This window comes from Atta colombica, unplaced genomic scaffold (genome assembly GCF_001594045.1).
Source record: "Atta colombica isolate Treedump-2 unplaced genomic scaffold, Acol1.0 scaffold52, whole genome shotgun sequence".
In the NCBI taxonomy this organism is placed as follows: Eukaryota; Metazoa; Arthropoda; class Insecta; order Hymenoptera; family Formicidae; genus Atta; species Atta colombica.
The window spans coordinates 1,182,020-1,203,214 of record NW_017259542.1 but is presented as its reverse complement, the minus strand read 5'-3'; the positions used below and the strand labels follow the sequence as shown (position 1 = coordinate 1,203,214).

The window sequence follows — 21,195 nt, the reverse complement described above, 5'->3', positions numbered from 1 at the left end:
TATATATATATATATATATATATAATTAATTGTTAAAAGCATTCTATGAATTTATTCTTGTTCGCAAATGTAATTGCGAATTTTTTGGCATTGTGAATGCAAAATGCGCCTTTTGCGTGTTTAACAAGATTAGCGTGTAGTTTGTACATATACGTGTATGCACCTTTGTTAAAACGCATGTACACTCATGCATACCTGTGAGAAAATAAATCTACCTTTGTACTGTGAATCACTGTGTTATTTCAGTCATTTGTCTATGAAATTTTTAAAATATTATTTTAAAATATATAATATAGCATTAGAAAATATACAATTCAAGAACATATATCTATTTATATTTGTATTATGTTAAAAACTTGATAAGAATTCAATATTCTATTTTAAATTTTTATTAAACGGATGACTATTAAACAAATTTTTATATCTTAATTAATTTTTAAAAATATAGAATAGAAATATACATATATATAAACATTGTATTTATGTGCGCGCGCGCGCGTGTGGTGTGTGTGTGTGTGTGTGTGTGTGTGTGTGTGTTTGTGTGTTATATATGCATATGTATATTTCACAATGAACAATTCTCACATTTGCGAATGTTTTTGATTATTTTTAAAAATATCGCTTGTAAAATGGCGGGAAAATATAAACTTGTTTTTTCTATTTTCTGATAAATAACACGATTTACAAAAATTAAATTTGCGAATATATATAATAAACATTATATTTATATTATAAACATATTTATAACACTGTATACGTTTTTTTTCTTTAATAATACATTTCTTAATACCAATAGTTGCAGTACTCTCTACACTCTACTGATTACACCAAATTCTTTCCTTGAAATAAATATGGCGGGCGAGGTTGTACTTGCAGATCAATTGAGGTTAGTATTTCTTGCTGCAATAGTAATTATCGGTCATAGTACCTTATCAAATGTCTTATCAAGATGTACAAAGTATAACGTGACGATGAGCGAACGCGTGTTCGCGAGATGTGACTTTAATATGCCAGGATTATGAGAACATTTGAGGACAAAAACGAAAATGGCGAAAATACAATGGTCTTTGACGAAGACGCCAAGTATTCTTCGGTAAATTCATAAATATTTATATTTGTTGAATTTTATATTTACCAGATATCTATTAATTTTTATTTTTTATCACAAGTTTATTTCATTCTCTTTATGTTAGTTACATTAAAAATTATTGAATTTCAATTCCCCCTCCCCATTTATTGATCCTTTATACCATAAATTTATATGAATTTAATAAATATGACGATCAAATTCGACTTGTTTTAAGGAATAATTTAAAACAGAAATGGTGGCGACTTCAAATTTCTATAAAATCTTTATTCTACAATGACTTTTTGAGTTGGAGTTACATTTGTGATATACTTATGGAACCCATGTTCTGGTTTGTCGAGAACTTCACTTCTTTTTTGGGTCCGGTAAGATTTTTTTATATTACTTGTCCTTGTATTGAATTACAAAATCTCATATATTATTTAAGATTGTTTTTTATGCTTAATAATAAATTTTATGTAATTAATTCACTTGAGTTAAAAAAAATTTATACTAGAATTTTGATATTTTAAAAACTAATCTTTATGATGATAAACTCAAATTTTAAAAGATCCGATTTACATTAACTGAAACATATTTTTGAAGTTTGTCTCAATTACATTATGTTGCGTTAATATTAAAGTATTTTTTTTATAATTGGTGAATATATTTTATTTATATTCTACAATAAATGAGTAATACTTGGACATATGACTATATTTATTACATGAAGCATTACATGATGTTTATTAGAGCATATGTATAATGGAGCGAATCGCCTGTGTTTTACATAAGAGAACTAGCAAGAGAACTAGCAAGCTGGCAAGTAAGACAAAGAAGGAGATATTTGATAATGATTTCTTTTTCTTTCTTTCTCTTTCAATTTGTAATTGATTCATCGGGTCCCACTCCTGTTTCGGTGATAGCAGCGAAATGTGATACGACGATGTCATAAACTCTTACAAAATGCCAGCCTTTTGTTTAATTACTATGTGTAAAGCGACAGACGATAATAAATTATATCGGGGACATATCATTTCACAGATAAATTGACAAAAAGTATAAATAAATATTTACTTTGTAAATGTTAATAACAAAACCTAATTCCTATTCGTTATGAACGCTCCTGACATTGACAGAGAAAACATCACAATCAAATATTCCCCATTTTGCTTGCATCATTATTCAGCATAGTTCTCTCCACTAGTATATGCTGTAAGACATGAAGTTTCATAAAATGTTCCATGATATTTTGTTCTACTTATACGTATAATGCAAACTTCAAGACATCCACAATATATTTACTAAGTGCTGCAGTCCATAGGTGTTTGTAGCAATGGTGAGCCTGCTGACCATCAGTATTGTATACATTGCCTACTATGTAGGTCTACCCTGGTGGTGGGAACGGAGTCCATTAATGACGATAATCTTATTGCTAGTTGGAAACTGGCTACTGGTTAATGTCTGCTTTCATTATTATATGGGTGTGACTGTGCCAGCAGGAAATCCACCTCAGGGAGGCCTTATACCAGAGGCTGTAAGCATCTGTAAGAAATGCATCAAACCAAAGCCACCCAGAACACATCATTGTTCTGTTTGCAACAAGTGTATCCTCAAAATGGATCATCATTGTCGTATCCTTATATATTTTATTAATTAATTTTATACATATAGCCAATTTTCATTAATTAATTATATTCACCGTAGATTAATCATGCAAATATTGTCAATGAAAATTTATATATAATCGTTTTTTGCAACATGTAATAAGTCTTCCTTAATCAATACACAGCATGGTTAAACAATTGTGTTGGTCACTATAATCATCGGCATTTCTTCCTATATATGGTTTATACCGTAATTGGCGTTATCTTCATTATGATATTCGGCGTGCAACTCGCCTATGAGGAGTTCTTCCCTGATCAGGAACCGGAATTAGATGGTCATCCAGTACGCCTTAATAATTCGGAAATAATTCCAATGGTACGTTAGTTAATTGCTCATAAATACATTTTATTAACTATCACTTTAATCAAAATCTTAAATGCATGCTTGATTGATAGACGGAATCATTAGATCATCTAAGCAAGGAAGAGCTAGCAGAAATAGCAAGACAGGCAGTAGAAACTGAGATCAAAGAATGGCGAAAAAGATTGATAATTTTTGTGGGTCTAATCTGTATAGCCACATGTGCAGCATTGGGTGCTCTAGCCTGGTGGCATGCTCGTCTCATTACCCGAGGAGAGACGAGCATCGAGGCGCACATCAACAGTGCGGAATCTAAAAAGTATCGTGCTCAGAATAAGTTCTATCAAAATCCTTATGACTTCGGGCCGAGGGAGAACTGGAGATTGTTCTTAGGAACAAAAAACAGGTAGAACTTTTATAAATACATACTTAAAATTTTAAGTAGATCGTATCGATTAAAATACAACCAATAATATAAATCATCAACGAAAGACTAACTAAAACGAATGGGATGCAATGCATATTTATAAAATATATCGCTTTTATAGATTTTGCTAGAAAAATAAATTTAACTAAAAATATTAAACTTTGAACAGGTTCTTACTGAACTTCACATGTTATTTAATTTTATAAGTTTATATGGTAATTACAGAGTTGGATAGTGCTAAGTTAAAAAGATAAAAGTTAAGTTAAAAAGTTAAAAAGTTAATTAATTTTAACTTAACTTAGTTACATTTTAGACTTTTAATTTTTTAACTTTAGTTACATTTTATCCATAACTATTAATTTTTTATTTAATTCTTTGAAGTTAAGTCTCAGAGACATAATATGCGGCAATAATAATAACTTAAAATGAGGTGAAAATTACAATAGTGAGCACTAAAATATTTATAATTTCATTGGTCAATACTTAATAAATTTGCTCATTTTAAATTACACAATTGACTCCCAGATTTAAATCTGTCAGAAACCGTGTATTTTGATCTAATTTTTGATAAATTGAAATCTATTATTCCTTATTACTATCGCTACTTCCTCGTATTATCTGAAGCTTTAGTCATATCACAGTCCATTTATAGTCGAATTTTATATAGTAAATATAGTATATATAAACAAAACATGTAAATAAAATATAGAGTATTTTCTAAATGAAGTATATATTTGTTATTTCCGTTATTTATAAAATTAAAACTCTGGAATTATGAATTAAAAAAATAAAAAAACAAATTTAATTTTTAACTTTTCAATTACTTTTTTTATTAACTTAACTCTTAATTCAATTAATTTCATTATAAATTAACTTGTATCTTAACGAAGTTAAATTTTTAAGGTTATTAACTTTAACTTAACTTAGTTAACTTAGTTAAAAAAAAAGTTAACTACTCAACCCTGGATAATTATAATATAATTCGAGATCCTTATGTTTTTTCAGTTTTAATGATTACGATTTTGATTTAAAGGAAATTGGAAATTAAACTTATTATAATAGCTACTTAAAAAATTTTGTTTAGCATAGAAATTATTGATAGAACAATCGTTCAATATTATTTTTATATTTGTATAGTCTCATTGTCCAAAAATTTGTCTAATATTATTTTCATAATGTATCTTAATATTAATTGTTACAGAAGTTGGTGGCATATCTTATTCCCATCAATCCATGGCCCTTATGGTAATGGCCTTACATGGCGCACTATTCATGATAACAAAATCTCTTGATTTTTAATAGTTTAGGAGATCAACGTCATTGCTGCATTCTAAATCCACATCTTGTGATTTCTCTGTTCTTATTTTCCAATATTCTAGTCAGAATTGCAGACTGGTCAACTATATTCATAATTTCTTTCACTAAAAGCAATAATTAAAGCAAGTAGACTTTTCTGAATTGCGAAATTATTTTTACATGGTAAAAGTATTACAAAATAATAAATAGAAACATTTGCGAATGTTATAATATTTTATCTTTAATAATTATCTTGAATTGTTTGAAAACTAATTGAGAACTATTTATGTAAGACTTAATTTAACCAAATACAATTTAATAAAATATGTTTTTTGTACCTTTCGTAAAAGTCGAATAAATTGTGATTATTGTCCTTGCGGCCAGACTATACCTTCGATCCACGGAAGATAATGAGACACTCTAGTATAAACACCGGGAATATCAATCATTGCGCAGGCTTTACCAAAACTAGTGATACCAATCAGTTGGAAGAGGCATTCACTAGGATGAACTATTTGGAGAGGACCTCCGGAATCTCCTTGGCAAGTGTCCTTTGTCCAGTTGCCGCTAGGATCGCCAGCACAAATCATACTTGGTGTGATACCACGCGGAACTTCTAGAGAACTGTTATGCCGTACTGTACACGACAGATTATCTATCACATCCAGCTGAGCCTTTTGTAATCGATCGCTCACCTCTCCGCCTGAAGTACATAATTTAATATGAATCAATACTCCTACCTTATAAAAATTTTTGATTTTTTTTATGAACTTTGCATTTATTAGGATGATCTGCTGTAAGTTCTTAATAAATATAAAGCATTTGAACATTTAGATTTTCAAAAACATTTAACTTTATGATTTTTTTCTTATGATTTTAGGATTTCATAGCAAATTTTCACGTGAGAAACTTACTATATTTGGTAACACCCCAACCGCTCACCAAAGCCTGTCTAGGCATGGTTTTAAATAATTGATAAAGACACGCGGGTCGTATAGACATACTAAACGTAACAACAGTCATGAGCTGTACTAGAGCTATATCCGCATACATCGCAGGTGGTCTGTAATCCGGATGAGTTATTATATCTTTAATGACACTCGTGATGCCTTTCTGCTCTGATAAACTGTGGAAGCCAATCCTTGCATCAGTTACACCGCCACTGCAATAAAATACAGTGTATAGGACTAGTTTTATTAGTCAAATCCTTAAACAATTGAAAGATATCAGTCACTTATGTAAGTTACATTTTAGATTGCAATTTCTAAAACATTTAAATTAGAAAATCAAGTAGACTTTTAAAATTTTTTCTCAAGATGTGTCGAAAAAAACACTATAGTATTAAATAGTCAAAGCAAATGAGAGTAGAGTATTAGCTTAAACTGTAATATTAACCTTAAAAAATATTTTCATATTTTAGGATTGTATAGGATTGTATTATTGTATTCAGTAAAATAACTAGCAGAAAAATAAAAGATTATTTTTTCGTTAGAATTTTTGAGTTGTTTAAAGTGAGAGAAATACTATATATAAGATTTACTCTGTCCCATGAGTGCAATGAGCAGCAGAAATCACCCAGGCATGTGAAATCAGCGTGCCGCCGCACATCAAAATAAATTCGTCAAAATTGCGTTTGCCTAGTGCAACCATGTGAGGAAATTCGTCGACACGTGCCTCGGTACCACCAATCACTAAGTGATTTACTTTCTCACAAGTATTAGTCAATTTACGTATGCCTGATGATGAACCAGCCAAAGACGTTATCAAGGTTGTACCCGCAATTTCTCTCACATATTCTTCACACTCTGAAATTTATTTATTTTATATATATTATAAAATAATAGTGTATATTGAATATATAAAGATATGTTGAATGTATATAGAATAAGAAAATTCACATTAAAACTTTATTCTTTACATTACAAACGTGTAATTTCTTATTTACTTTTTCGAATCTGTAAATTTTTTAGTTCTTCATGTTCTTAAAATATTCATGTTCTACTTACTAAGTTCTGATATCATTTTTTCTGGACTGATCTTAGAAGGTAACAATTCCTTCCAGGATGGTACGTGTGAAATTGGAGGATGAATTTTAGGAGGAGTAGGAAATGTAAAATCATTATTTAGTGCTGGTGTATTAAATACTGGTACAGGGCTTGGTGAACTAGGAGATTCTATCTCAACCCTTGGATCAATTATTTCTCTAGTAGAATTACGTAGATTTGTCAGGAAAGGATTCGCATTACTATTAGGAAAGGGATTATAGTTATTATTGGGAAAGGCTATATTGGATGCCTGTGTTGCAACAGCATTTGACAAGAATGGATTTCCAATTCTGTTACCATTCGATGAATACAGGAAAGGATTGTTTTGAATATTGGGAAGATTTAAGTTTGACGATTGAAGAAAAGGATTTGTCGCAATGCCGAAACTCAATTGAACTTTTTTCTTCAAAGTGTCATCTAAAAAATATATCTAAATGTGCATATAAATTAAATCAAAGTTATAGAGAAATATATATATATAATAAATATCTGTATACACATGCGTTTGTGTGCACGCGCGCGCGCATGTGTGTGGTGTGTTATATATAGAGTGTCCGATAAGTTTTAATGTAGCTTGTGTGTATATAGAACGAACTAAACGTGTTGAAAAATTTTGTATCATTTTATAATTTTCGTAATTAACAAGATATTAGTTATTAAAAATCGCTAAATAATGATTTTCAATAATTTTTTACTCAAATACTAATTTTACAGAAAAATAGCAAGAGTAAAAAATTGTGTATTTTCTTCCCATAAAGTTCTGAGAATTTTTTCAGAATTTTTTAATAGCGTATTTTCTCATGTTGATAAAAATAGTTGTCAATATATAAAAAAATGCAATACTAAAATGTTGATAAAAAATTCTAAAAAAATTTTTAGAGCTCTATGAAAAGAAAATTTTGTCTCGTGCTATTTTTCTGTGAAGTTGATAGTATTTGAGTAAAAAATAATTGACGACCAATATTTAACAATTATCCGACAACATTATTAAATTTCCGAATTCTTGTTACAAGTTCCCACATCAGAAGCACTAGAAAAAAATCAAGCATAACGCTTCCATTGAAATTGCGGCTAATTTGAGAGTCCACTAATTAATAATTTAATAATTATTAATAAATAATAATAAATATATTAATAATAATTAATAATTAGTTAATAATTTCTAGCGATGAATAACACTTGAAACTATAATCGTAAGTTTTTTTTACCGGTGGACCAAACGAAAACCACATCAAGGATTACGGAGATCACAACCAAACCGAAATGAAAATTCATCACTAAAGAAAAGTGCGTGAGAGACACATGAAGATTGAGTATTCGACGTCACATCATTTAATGAAGGAAATAAGCTGCTGTGATGATTAACGATGGTGGAATCTGCGTCTCTTTCTCTCTCATATTACATCTCTCTCCTAATTTTACAAAGAATGAAATAAGATGATTGGTAAAAAAAAATATAAAAAATGATAAGAGAGCGTATAAAAGATGAAAGTGGGGAGTAATCTTAACAGTCTAGGGTTATCGACTTTGCAGTTTTTTTCAATCTAAGTTTATTTGGATTTGATCAAACAAGTACCAATCGTTAATTATATAGTACAAATTGTAAGAGTTAAATCATAACATCTCAACAGAATTTTGTATCTGTTAAATTGTGATAATAATATGCAATTTAGAATGTGTGTGTGTTCAATATAATAGTAACTTCGTAAGTGTAAAGTATATAATTAACAACGCAATAGGATAAGTATGCATTATTCGTCTTTGATCAATGTTTGATTGGGAGACTCTCTGAGTCTGACGCCAAAGCGGATAAATCAGTCGGTGTATTCTACAAAAATTGACGAGATAAGATGTCGGTAAAACAGGATAAAGACAAGCCAATCAGTACGGAAGTATAAGAAATGTGACGCAAAAAATCTTACGTACTAAAACATAAACAGTATAAGTAAAATCAACATTTTAGATTTATTGTTACTTAATCGTTTTATGTTTTCTACTATGATTGACTGATTACTGTTTACTGTTCTGCTTTATATTTTTTTATACGTCTTAAATCTATAATATTATAGAATAAAAAGAAAAACGTACGTATATATATATTGCCGCGAAGAAGTAGAAGGAATAAAATATAGAGAAATTATTTAATAATAAGTAAATTGAAGACAATAACTAACATTTATACTAAATTAAACTATTTAATAATAAATTATTATACAGGGTGTCATTAAATTACGGCATCACCTATCCTGAACAGGTAGAGCGAACTAAACTGAATCGAAAAGTCCTCTACCATTTTGCGATTTTCGCAATAGTTAACGAGATATTAATTACTAAAAATTAGTAAATTAGTAAATTAATTACTATAAATTTCAATTTAAATTTTCCGCTATATTATGGCTCCGCCAGAGATTGTTGTTGGCGTCCGAGAAAGCTTGAACCTTTGCTTTTAGTAAACAGTCATATTTTCAAAATAACCGCGATGTTGAAACCAAGTGCGGAGTATAATCGAAGAGCCGCGATCATCGAAGGCCTCCGCGCTGGGCGCTCAGCAACGGAAATAATTCTGTTCTTTGGATATCCGAGATCAACCGTTTATGATGTGACAAAATATACGGTCAAAATTTAGAACAGTCTAACGAAGATTCCAATATCCCAGCGAAGAAGAGTCAGAAAGAACGCACCGCGAGGATTCCCGCAGTCGTTGAAAGAATTCAAGCGCTGATTTCGAATGACCCAGAGTTGCGTTCTGATAGATGTAGTGAAGTCATGGATGGAAATTGTGGCGTCCTGAAAGCCATATGTTTTTCAGCAGGACGATGCACCGGCTCACTTGATTCAAAATTGGTTCTCAGACAATGTCGATATGTTTCTAAGGAATTCTGGCCTCTCAACAGCCCAGATTTAAATCCCTTGAACTACTACGTATGGAGCGTAGTTGAAAGAATCACAAACAAGTCATCTCAATGCGATGTCATTAAGGACCGCTATTAAAGCAGCATTCGTCGGCATGGACAGCGCTATATTACAGCGTGCGTGCGAACGCTTCAGACCGAGAATAGAGGCCTTCATTTAAGCTGGGGAATATATCGAATAACTGTGCTCTCCCAAGTGCCATATAAAAGTATTTTTTGTAATATGTAATTTTTTATTAAAAACATTTTATTTAAAGAAATTATTCTATTTGGGATTTTGGTGACGTACCCTGTATGTTTCAATTTATATTATCATAATGTACAATGTATTTATATATAAATGTTTACAACAAGTAGTTGCCCATGCCTTAAATATATTTGTCTATGGCGAACATTGTAAATATGCACACATATTTTAGTTTTCCATTCATTACGAAAATGATATAGTCAAAGATGTAGTTAGAGATGGGAATCTAACAGCCTAAAAAAAAGTATGCAATCAGACATAAATATGATTGCGAAATTATTTGTGCAAAATTTGAGCCGATATGTTTAAAAGTAACAATAAATAAGCAGCGAATCCTTTTATTAAACTTCATAAAAAATAAAATTATATATGACTTAACTATTGAGTTAAATAAGACATATTAAGCTGGAAATAATAATTGATAATATAATACAATGCAAAATGAAATCGTGCAATAACAGCAAAAATAAATGGAATGAATTATTAATCTATAACGCATTATACATTACACATAATTGCATATACTATATAATAAATTAAATTTTACTTATAAAAAAATGTTTATTTTCTCAAAAATAGTGTATTTTCGAGGTTTTTGGTATCGCTGATTCCAATTCTGAACATAGATTTATAAAATTTTGAGCTCTAAGCACAATATTGACAACATAAATGAATATAAACGTATAATAAACTCAGAATTTTTCTTTAGCAGTACCCAGAGCTGACGACGTGGACGTAGAAAGTTTGTAGTTCCTTTTTGATTTTCTTTTTATTTGGATTTTTTTTTCACTCTTTTCTTGTTTTATTATTTTTTATTTTTACATATTTTTAAATTTTTTTTTAATTGCAATTTTTTGTATATTTTTTAATATATATTTTTTATATGGTTTATAATTTTTATTTTTTTATTTCGATTTTTTTCAGTAATTAGACAAAATTTCTTTTGAATGCAATTAATTTTCAAAGCAATTTTCATTACTAAAGGTAATGGTACAATATTTTAACTCAAACGAGCCACAAAAGTGATTTTCTCAGCAATCTAAAGATTAAACGGGAAAAAAATTTACGATTGAAAAATATAACTTTCATTAACATTATCTCATCTTTCAAAATCATTAGTCTATCAGCTTCGCGGAAATCAGTTTCTACGCCGCCATATATATTAGAATAATAATGATTACATAGCATCATACGTACGTTTTCCAGCGAAAAGAATTACCTAATCATTAAGATTCATTTCAATGTCAATAGAATTTCTTTTATAACAATTCAGTAATAAACATAAATAAAAAATAAGCAATAAATAACTACAGCTAAAAATAAAAAAAATTTATATGTTATAACATTTTCGAACATTTTATAACATTTTAGATGAAGCCCTAATGTTAGATAAAGACCTAAAAATAATGAAAAAAATCAATAATGATATCTCAAATTAATTTGCGTAATAATTGAAAATGATGTTTACTTTTATTATGCTTATAATATTTTTATTTTATATATATTATTTTATATATTTATGTTTTATTTTGAGATTACGTACAAGTTTATTTCCAATTATCGGTTCTGCCGAATCTCTCGCGAGTTGCATGTTCATTTGCTCGGAAAGCATTTGCTTTGAAAACTGTATGAGCCTTGAAAATGTTTATTGATATACCATTTAGATCTAAATGTATAAAAAAAAAATAGTTAAACAGATCTAATTATTTTTTTCTCATTCAGTTCCAGTAGAAAACTATCTTAACATTCTTGTTGGTTTTGTAACATTGTAATGATATTTAAACGTTTTTTTAACAATAAATATAATCTATCAAATATATCAGTATCCGATAAAGTTTCCATGTGACTTGCGTTTTGTCCAGTTAGCTAAATACATAAAAGATTCGGCTGATGAGCAACAGTAATAAACGTGAACACATCGCTATTCTAAAACAAATATATTTGACAAAAATAATAGAACAGTAAAACAAAAAATCATCGAAATTTATTTTTAATAATAAATTATTGTTTGGCATAATCTCTTAGACTTTCGAATGTTTATTTTTACTTAGTCATAAGTTTGCAAGAATTCCCTCTTATCTTTTTCCGACCAGATAAAATCAAAGTTAGTTTTGTCTTCCGGCCATCATCCGTGTGTAAATTCGAGAAAAATTTTGTTCGCTATTCCAATATTTAATCCCTGATGGCAAAATAATGATGTTAAAAGTAATATCAAACATGTCAGTACCATTTCCTTTTACAATATTATACTGTTAATAAAAATTTCTATCGCGCTGTTTTTTCTGTGGCACGAACATCGAAGAATATTTCTTCTTCTGAACACCTAGACATCCAATGAATATAACATGCGATGCAGAATACTCGCAATCACTTCTGGTAATCATCGTCACATTCTCGCCTGAATTGTAATTGCAAGTTGTCATAATTTTTCCAAGCTCTATCTTTTCCATTACTGGCAAACATTTCATTTAGAATTTTTTGCTGATAAAATAATTATATTATTAATTAGACAAGATGAATACATACATTTGATTAGAAAAAATAATATATGTAAGATATTAATTATATTACTTTAGTAAAATATTTTAAAAATGAATTAAACATTTATTATATACTTAATTAATTTAATTTTCAAGTAATGATCACTATTTTTTTTAATAGATTATGTTTTATGTTTTGTTAAAACGATTATGTAAAACGAAATGTTATTGAGGACATCACATACATTTATATATCGCATTTCTGATTCGATATTATCAAGTAATTTAAATAATCTTTTATCTACCAATAGTACATCAAAAATCGTTTTATAATCACGTTCCCTTTCCAATTCAACGTAAAATCGCCTTCATATTCCCAATGTTCTGTTAAACATTTCGCAGAAACATCAAACTATGTGTCACTGCAATCTATAGAGTTTTGTATCTTTTCTAAAAAGGATAATATTTAGCACTTTACGATTCATGAAAGGTTTCTCATCAAAAGCTTTATAATATCTATTAATATAATATTAATAATACCTACTAATATTAATATAATATTAATGATTTAGTATATTAAAATCGTAATATATTTTATTATATTAAAATATTAATATTAATATTTATTAATTAATCACGTTTTTAAAGAAAATTTAAGTTTTCAAACAGAATTTGTGTTTTTAAAGCAGAAAATAGTACATGTATATCAGTACAGGCAATCGAATTGTAGGCAATAATTTTTATGCGCAAACGAACTGTCGGCAAAAGTAACATAAGCAAACGATGCTGTAATAGGCAATCGATTTATAGCACTGATCTGTATAAATATAAAGATCAATGATTTGTAGGCAAAAGAGACCATCTCTTTATTACAGCATAATAATTACCGATGAGTGTTACGGCGGTACGGTCGGATAAATATACAGGGTCCCATAACTGTTAATTAATTTCTGGGAGTGAAGGAGGATGAAATTTTAAATTTAAAGTTCTTTTTGGCTCAGACAATTATTTACCGAGTTATTAATGATTAAAGTTGATCAATTAGATAGCGCGCAATCGGATATGAAAAATTAAAATAAAATTTCAATCCGGAGAACGCAAAGTAAGCGCAGGAATCTAGTATGATGCGTTTCTACATACTCTGGCTACGCCGCGCTATCAACTTTAATTGTTAATAATTCGATAAATAATGATCTGAGCCTAAAGTGGGAAAGGAACTTTTAGTTCAAAATTTTAACCTCTTTTACTCATAAAAAAATTAATTAAGAGTCATGGGACATCTTGTATACGCATTTATATGTCTAAACCTAAAAAAAATGTCAACCTAAAAAGAATATTTTTAAAATAAAAATTTTTTAAATGACATTTAATTATGTTTTTAAGAATATATTGTTTTACCAACATTATTTGGTTAATCAATAATTTTCTTAAATTGAAAAATAAGTTTTCTCCTTCTCTGAAAAACTTAATTTTTTAAGTTGTGCTATTTTTTAAATAAAAAATGATATATCATAGAACATTAATTAATTTCTTTAGCATTAACATATAAATTTTCAACTTCTATTAATAATATCTCGATAAAGAATGGAAACGGCTAAACCTTTTAAATGTTATTCAAGATCATGATCTTTATCATATATTTTAAGAGTAAGGTTAATTGGAGATGGATTCTCTAACCAGAAATTTTATCTGTAATAACATCGTCCTCAACTGCAAAAAAAACAATAATGCGATATTCATTATAATGACGCAAAATAATCATAGGATGAGTTCCTAACAATGAGTAACACATGAAATAATAATCGTGAATTTTTCTTACCGGTGGATTCAATGGACACTACATAAGAAATACAATATAAGAAAATATATCAGGGAAAAAATTATAATCAGACCAAAATAAAAATCCATCGCTAAAAAAACTTACAAGAATCACACAAGAATATTGAGATTCTACGGCATTTAATGATAGAAATGAGCTGTTGTGATGATTAACGGCGATGAATTCTGCGTATAGCTTTTTCCTATCCTATTTCTCCCTCCTAATTACACGTAGAATAAATATACAAAACAATAAGTAGAAACAACAGAAAGAAACGAAGAGGAAAAGAGAGTATGTTGAAGATCAGAGTGGGAATATAGCCTGATATTTTTATAATAATACTGAGGTCATCAAAAATATAGATGTTGCAGTTTTTGCAATAAATAGTTCATTTGATGAAACAAGTAGCAGTCATTAATTACAATAACAGTTAAATTATAACATTCCAACAGAATTTTTTTCCATACAGTACCGAAAGTTTTCAAAAATATCTCAGATATTTCAACTGAAAAATGAAATATTTCATGAAAGTTGCGAAATATGTCTACATTTCTGAGACAGCTCTAGTATAGCAAAATATTCACTATTATTGCACATAAAACCTTTTCGAAAGGTTGATGAAATATTACAGAAAGAATCCGCAAATCTTTTTGAAACACTAAAATTGTTTCAGTAATATTACAAAAATGACTACAAATATTTAAATATACTTGATTGATATACTTAAATAATATTAAATTTGTTATGTCGAAATAATAAACTTAAATATTGTTCAGTATCAATTAAACATATAATTACATATAATTTCCGAGTATTCAAAATTTCCGAAGTACTCAAAATTCCTTAAGAGTTTTGTGATCTGTTTACAGATTTATAAGAACTTAAAGTTTCTTAACATAAGTTCTTATCATTACTCGTTGTAATATTAAATCGAACTGACATATATTAAAATTTTATTAAGGATATTTTATGACTATGACTATATCAACACTGTGATAACTACAATTGAAAGTGCGTTTAGTATAACAGTAATTTTGGATTTTTTATTCAATTATAAAATTGATATAATTATATTAGGTGTACAACTTTGCTTCCGCCGTTTTCCTATAGATGGCTTTAGCGGTAAGTGGTGATCGAAATAAATAGATCATAGACGTCATACAATAAACTTGGGCATCTGTCAACATAACCCCATAGAAACATTAGTCGATTTGTGTCTGCATCATAAAGTTATTCTCGATTGAAAATGTCAGTTTATGAGCCAAATTCTCGTCATTTGCGGGAGGTTTTAATTTTTTGCTTCAATATGAAGAAATCTGCGGCTGAGGCTCATCGAATGCTCTCAAATACTTATCGTGAGGGCGCTATTAGTGAAAGAACGTGTCGTGAGTGGTTTCAACGCTTCAAGAACGGTGATTTTGACGTCCAAGGTCATGCTCTGTATTTAGTGGGACCAGCTCGGCGTAGTGTATTATGAACTGTTAAAACCGACTGAAACAATTACAAGCGATCGATATCGAATGCAATTGAACCGAGCTCGTTGTGTATTGCGGCCGTTTGAAAGACAAACGGCCGCAATACACAACGAGAGACATGATAAAGTGATTTTGCAGCATGACAATGCTCGATTCCATGTTGCGAAAGTGGTCAAGACATACTTGAAAACGTTGAAATGGGAAGTCCTACCCCACCCACCGTATTCTCGACGTTGCTCCCTCTGACTATCACTTGTTTCAATCAATGGCACACGGCCTGACCAGCACTTCCGGTCTTATGAAGAAGTAAAAAATTGGATCGATTCGTGGATAGCCTCAAAAGATGACCAGTTTTTTCGACGCGGGATTCGTACGCTACTCGAAAGATGAGAGAAAGTAGTGGCTAGCGATGGACAATACTTTGAATCATAAATGTATAACCAGTTTTTTACAATAAAGCCTCGAATTTTGGAAAAAAAATGGTGGAAGCAAAGTTGTACACCTAATATAAATTTGTTATTACTATGTGAATAGTATATTAAAAGAAAAATATTCTTAATAATACTATATATCAATAAAAATTTAATTTAATTTTTATTTTTATTAAACGCTGATTATTAATTTAGAACAATGACTAAATTTTAAAAAAAATTCAGAACCTGCTCTTGCTGCATAATATAATATTCTTGCATAAAATAATAAAGAGAAAGAAAAAATGAAGCTAAGAAAAAATAATTCTCTCTCATCAAGAATTGTTGAAATAATTTTGAATATTAAATTTTGTGCACAAATATGAATAATTAACATTTAAGAATATAATTAATATGTAACATTGTGACATACTCGTAATAGTTATTAATAACTTTTATTTTTTCTCTAGTAAATTTATTATGAGTTTCTTCTTATTTATTGAATTAAATGTATTGTTAAATAGAATTGAATTTGAACGATAGTATTTATAGATATGTATTTCTAAGTAAAAGACTTGTATAAAAATTAAATAATTCTTTTATAAGCTCTTAACAAGAATGAATGTAAAGTGTTTCATTGTTTACTTTCCTTCAGAAGCGTTTGATTAGTTAATTGAAATTCTAACGTAATTGATTGAAGCAGATTGATTAAACAAATTAGTATATTTCACAAAAATTTCCAAGATACAGAAAAATATCGATAGAATAGAAAAAAACGAATTAATCCAGGATCAAGAGACAACAATATAAAAATTAACAGAAAAAGTACAATAATAAAAACTTTTGACATTAAAATAAAATAACTAATAGAGTTAATGAGATGACGACACGTGATAATTTCAGTATAAAGAGAACGATGGCACGATGCATACTCTCGCCTAGAATGCTATTTGAGCCGAGTAGGTAACAATTGTTTGCGATAGATCTTGGGATCGTTTGCATATGTGCATGCGAATTTTCTCATTTAGCCTTATGGCCATCTTTGACGTGTTTCTTCTCGATTTACTTAGAGATTGACTGGAAGGCGAGAAGCTTACTGAATACTTCCATTTATTGCATATCACCATACAGAAAAAAAGAAATCATAATTTAATTGAAAAACTAAAACTAATTGAAAAACGATCTATTTAACGTACAAAATCAAAAACCCTGCCTACATCATTCAACGCATGGACATGAACGCATAAGCGCGACGATCATCCGCGGAAGAAAAATAGGGCAATCATCGCATAAGCATCAGCCAATAAGAGCAAGCACATAAAGCATGAACAACAATGTTACACAGTAAAAGTGAGATTATCATATAACACATTTTATTGGACATTCTATCAATTTTAAAGGTTCCTACACAAATATAGAAAATTGATCCCGATGAAATGAGTTAATTTCCAAATATGATGTAATTTACAATATGGCAAACAAAAAGATAAGGCTGAATGATAGAAAAGGCTGAATAATAGATAGGCTGAAAAAAATATTGTAGCATCTTGAAAAGTATTTTTTAATCTTGAGAGTTTATCTGATTCATCGTTACTTTCAATAATGGCTATCAATAAAATAAAAAAAGTTTTTTCAAAATTCGTAAATAGTTTCATGCAAAAGGAGTACTAAAATTTACTCTGTTCCACAAATGCAATGCACAGCAAAAATCCAGGTGTGTAAAATAATCCTTTATTGAATATATAACTACTTTATATAATTACTTTATTAAATTTAATGAAATAATTTTTAATTATTAATAATACAAACTCACAAAAAAAGTGTGCTGGGGTGGAAAAAAAATAATCCATTTTTCCCATTTTTGACTCATTTTTTTCGCTAGATTAAAAAAATTTGCCCTGGATGGTCTTATTTTTATGTCAGAATCGTATTCAGCGACTGAAAAAGCATAAGAATAGCTGGGTCTCCATTCCAGCAGGATACTTTTTTTTGTGGACCTGTGCAATTAACTCCTTAAAATCAAAATAAGTTCAGTAAGACTTTGAAGCCTCCTCAGCATAACATTAAAAAAAAACAGAATAATCGTATCTAATAAGTTATGTTGAATTATTTCGTCATCATCTATTATTGTCGTTTTTTTATTCATCTTGCCACAATCAACAAACGACAATAAGATGGTAATGAAATAATTCAACTTATTAGATGCGATTATTTTGTTTTTTTTATTGTTACGTTAAGAATGGCTCGAACTTGAGTCGAAACGTTCATTTATGTAAGCACTGACTAATGAGTTAAATAATTAATTTATATAATTTTAAATTATGCACTGTTTTTCGCGCTACTCTAAAGTCTTTCGTACTCTAAAGTCTACTGAACTTAAATTTTTAATTATTATATAACAATCGAAATAATTTTCATAATTTTATAACAAATTTTTATCATCAATTATTGTAAATTATTGTTGTCACTTTCATCTTATTATAACTATATTTATTTCACCGATAAAATATAATTAAGATAATAATTTAATTATTGTTAAATAAAATTTAATAAAATAAAGAATAAAATTATAAAATAAATTTCTCATTTTAGAGCTAATTTTGTATTATGTTTTAATCAAAAGTAAATCAATTTCAGAAAGAAAACATGGACGATATACAGTGGTGGAAATTATTTATTTAAGATTAAAGCACAGGGAATAATATATTACACTAATTCAAAAAATAATTTTATTCCATTTTTCTCAATGGTATAATAAAATTATAAAAAAATTTTAATATGCTGGGGATCTTATTTGAAAATTTCACATATCTTCGAGAGACTGAACAACGGTAAACGTTCCATTCTGAAGTATATTACTTTACTGATCACAATAGTAAAGACCCTTCGTTGTTATATAAGGCTCACCAACCTTGTGCTCGCGTGATGTCGATCATTACAGAGGAATGAATTGCATCGAAATATCGATTGGTTTTATTTGGAACATTATAAAAATGATGTAACATTGCATACCAACGTATGTTGCTTACGCACGATTGTGCAATTTACTCGAGTATGAACGAACTCGATTTATTGCCTTATGTTCAATAAAGCATCCTTCTCTGGTGGAAAAATTTCTCTGAATCGTTTATTCCACGTTTTGGAACACTTTCAGCAAAAATTCAGCATTTCAAAAAAATTTTAGTTTAATTTCGGAGAAATTTCATCAAAAATTTCAGAAAAATCTTAACAAAAGTTCAGAGAATTTTAATAAAATTTTAGAGAAGTTTTAATTCAATTTTAGCGATTTTTTAATTAGCTGAAAAATTCACTTTCAGTGAAATTTTAGCAAATTTTCAGCAATTTTGCTGAAATGTTTCAAAACGTAGAATAATTTCGACGAAATTTTTTCACTAGGCAGGATTGTTTTTCTTTTCATGGAGTCTCTCTTTGTTTTCGCTAACAACCTTATCTCCAAAATTAATTGATAGCAAGATAAAGCAAAATTAAAAATTTACAAAGCGAAAAAGATCATGCACATATTTGCGCTAAAGCAAACCGAGCTTATATCAGAAATATTAACAATTTTGTTTTATTAACAAATTTAAAAGAGTAGTCTTAAAAGAGTTAATTTATATACCTATGGTAATTCAGCTGAGAAATACATAGTGTTAACTATTTAGACATTATAAACATTGACCTTCCTGATCAAACAAATTAAAAAATTTTTTAACTTATTTTAATGCAATATCGTTACTGTTATACATTTATGTAATTTTAATAAGCATTTTAACACGAAGATTCTCAGATATTAATATTATCTAATATTATATCAGTTGCTATTCACAAATATTTATATTCATGACGTAGCAATTGCACCGTCACAATCTTAGCTGCATAAGAGCTTACATATATTAAATAATTAGTTCATAGAAAAGATTAAAATTCAAAGAAATATCTTTCGCGAACCTGTTACAAATATTCGCGTAAAACATACACAAACAGACAAACATGATTTACTTTCTTTTTTTAGCCTTTTATTTCTACATACTTTTTTCACTCTTTTCTTTTTCTTCCTTTCTTTATTTTTTTCTTTTTTTTATTTATATTAGTCAATTTTTAGGTGCGGCAGAAATCTTAATTTGACTCTGTGCCTAAATTAAAGAAAAAAATCATACATTCAATTTATAATATAAAATAAGTTTTAAAATCCAATTTGGTTCATTAAGTTATTTCTATTTTTTTAAATTTTTTTTTATTTTTATTTTTTTTTATCTGTTTTATGTATAAAATATATAATGATAATGCAGCAGATTAAAATTTTTATGCTACTTATGTATAAATAAAGATTGCTCATGATGGGATTAGCCATTTGTTACTGAAAAAAATAAATATGTAATGATTAGTGATACACTACTGGATCAAAAAGTGCCGGATATCCGAAAAATATCCGATTATTGTCGGATATTATTAGTATTTGGGAATATATCCGGTTGAAATTTGATATAATTAAATTGTTAATTTTTTATTATACAGATGTTCAAGAAATAAGTACACATATTCATGATGCTATAATATTTTATTTTTGCATTATATATAAATTACAATTTTTTTCTCTATATAGGCTTTTTTATTTAGAAGATACTTTCCCGGAATCCGGTCGGAATCCGCAAAATGTCTTGAAGAAATTGCCTCCTCAAATGTCCAATATCCGGTAATTTTATGATCCGATCTCTAATAATGATGTTTTAAATAACAAATTACTTACCTGTAGAAAAATAACATAAAAATAACGATATATTTAAATGTAACGGTAACATATTACTTTTTATAATTACTAATAGATCTTAAAATATAATAACATAGTAGAATGAATGTAATAATTAGATCGAATAAGAAAAATAAAAAAAATTATCACAAAAATAAAAATATCTAGCGTATACATATATGCACATGCAACAAGTTAATACGGTCATATAGATTAGAATTAGTACTCAAATTTCAATATTTTACGTTGTAAGTTATGAAAGTTGTGATTAGATTTAAATCTAACAATAAGATAATAAATTTA

At 28.5% G+C, this 21,195-nt stretch overlaps 2 protein-coding genes and 1 pseudogene across 2 annotated transcripts; 1 reads left to right on the top strand and 2 right to left on the bottom strand.

Moving 5' to 3' along the window:
* The first annotated feature begins 858 nt into the window (after positions 1 to 858).
* LOC108691811 (probable palmitoyltransferase ZDHHC16) lies at positions 859 to 4,760 on the top strand. Its single transcript, XM_018199723.1, has 6 exons — positions 859 to 1,093; positions 1,305 to 1,452; positions 2,391 to 2,700; positions 2,859 to 3,049; positions 3,130 to 3,440; positions 4,663 to 4,760. Exons 1-6 carry the CDS (start codon positions 1,047 to 1,049, stop codon positions 4,751 to 4,753), a joined length of 1,098 nt encoding a protein of 365 aa, XP_018055212.1. The 5' UTR covers positions 859 to 1,046; the 3' UTR covers positions 4,754 to 4,760.
* LOC108691810 (serine protease snake-like) lies at positions 4,573 to 8,121 on the bottom strand. The gene is made up of 6 exons (XM_018199722.1): positions 8,011 to 8,121; positions 6,764 to 7,219; positions 6,298 to 6,562; positions 5,672 to 5,919; positions 5,096 to 5,460; positions 4,573 to 4,882 (listed from the first exon to the last, which is right to left on the bottom strand). Exons 1-5 carry the CDS (start codon positions 8,075 to 8,077, stop codon positions 5,123 to 5,125), a joined length of 1,374 nt encoding a protein of 457 aa, XP_018055211.1. The 5' UTR covers positions 8,078 to 8,121; the 3' UTR covers positions 4,573 to 4,882; positions 5,096 to 5,122.
* Positions 8,122 to 10,530: 2,409 nt separating this feature from the next.
* On the bottom strand, positions 10,531 to 12,965 carry LOC108691778 (annotated as a pseudogene).
* Between the last annotated feature and the right edge of the window lie 8,230 nt (positions 12,966 to 21,195).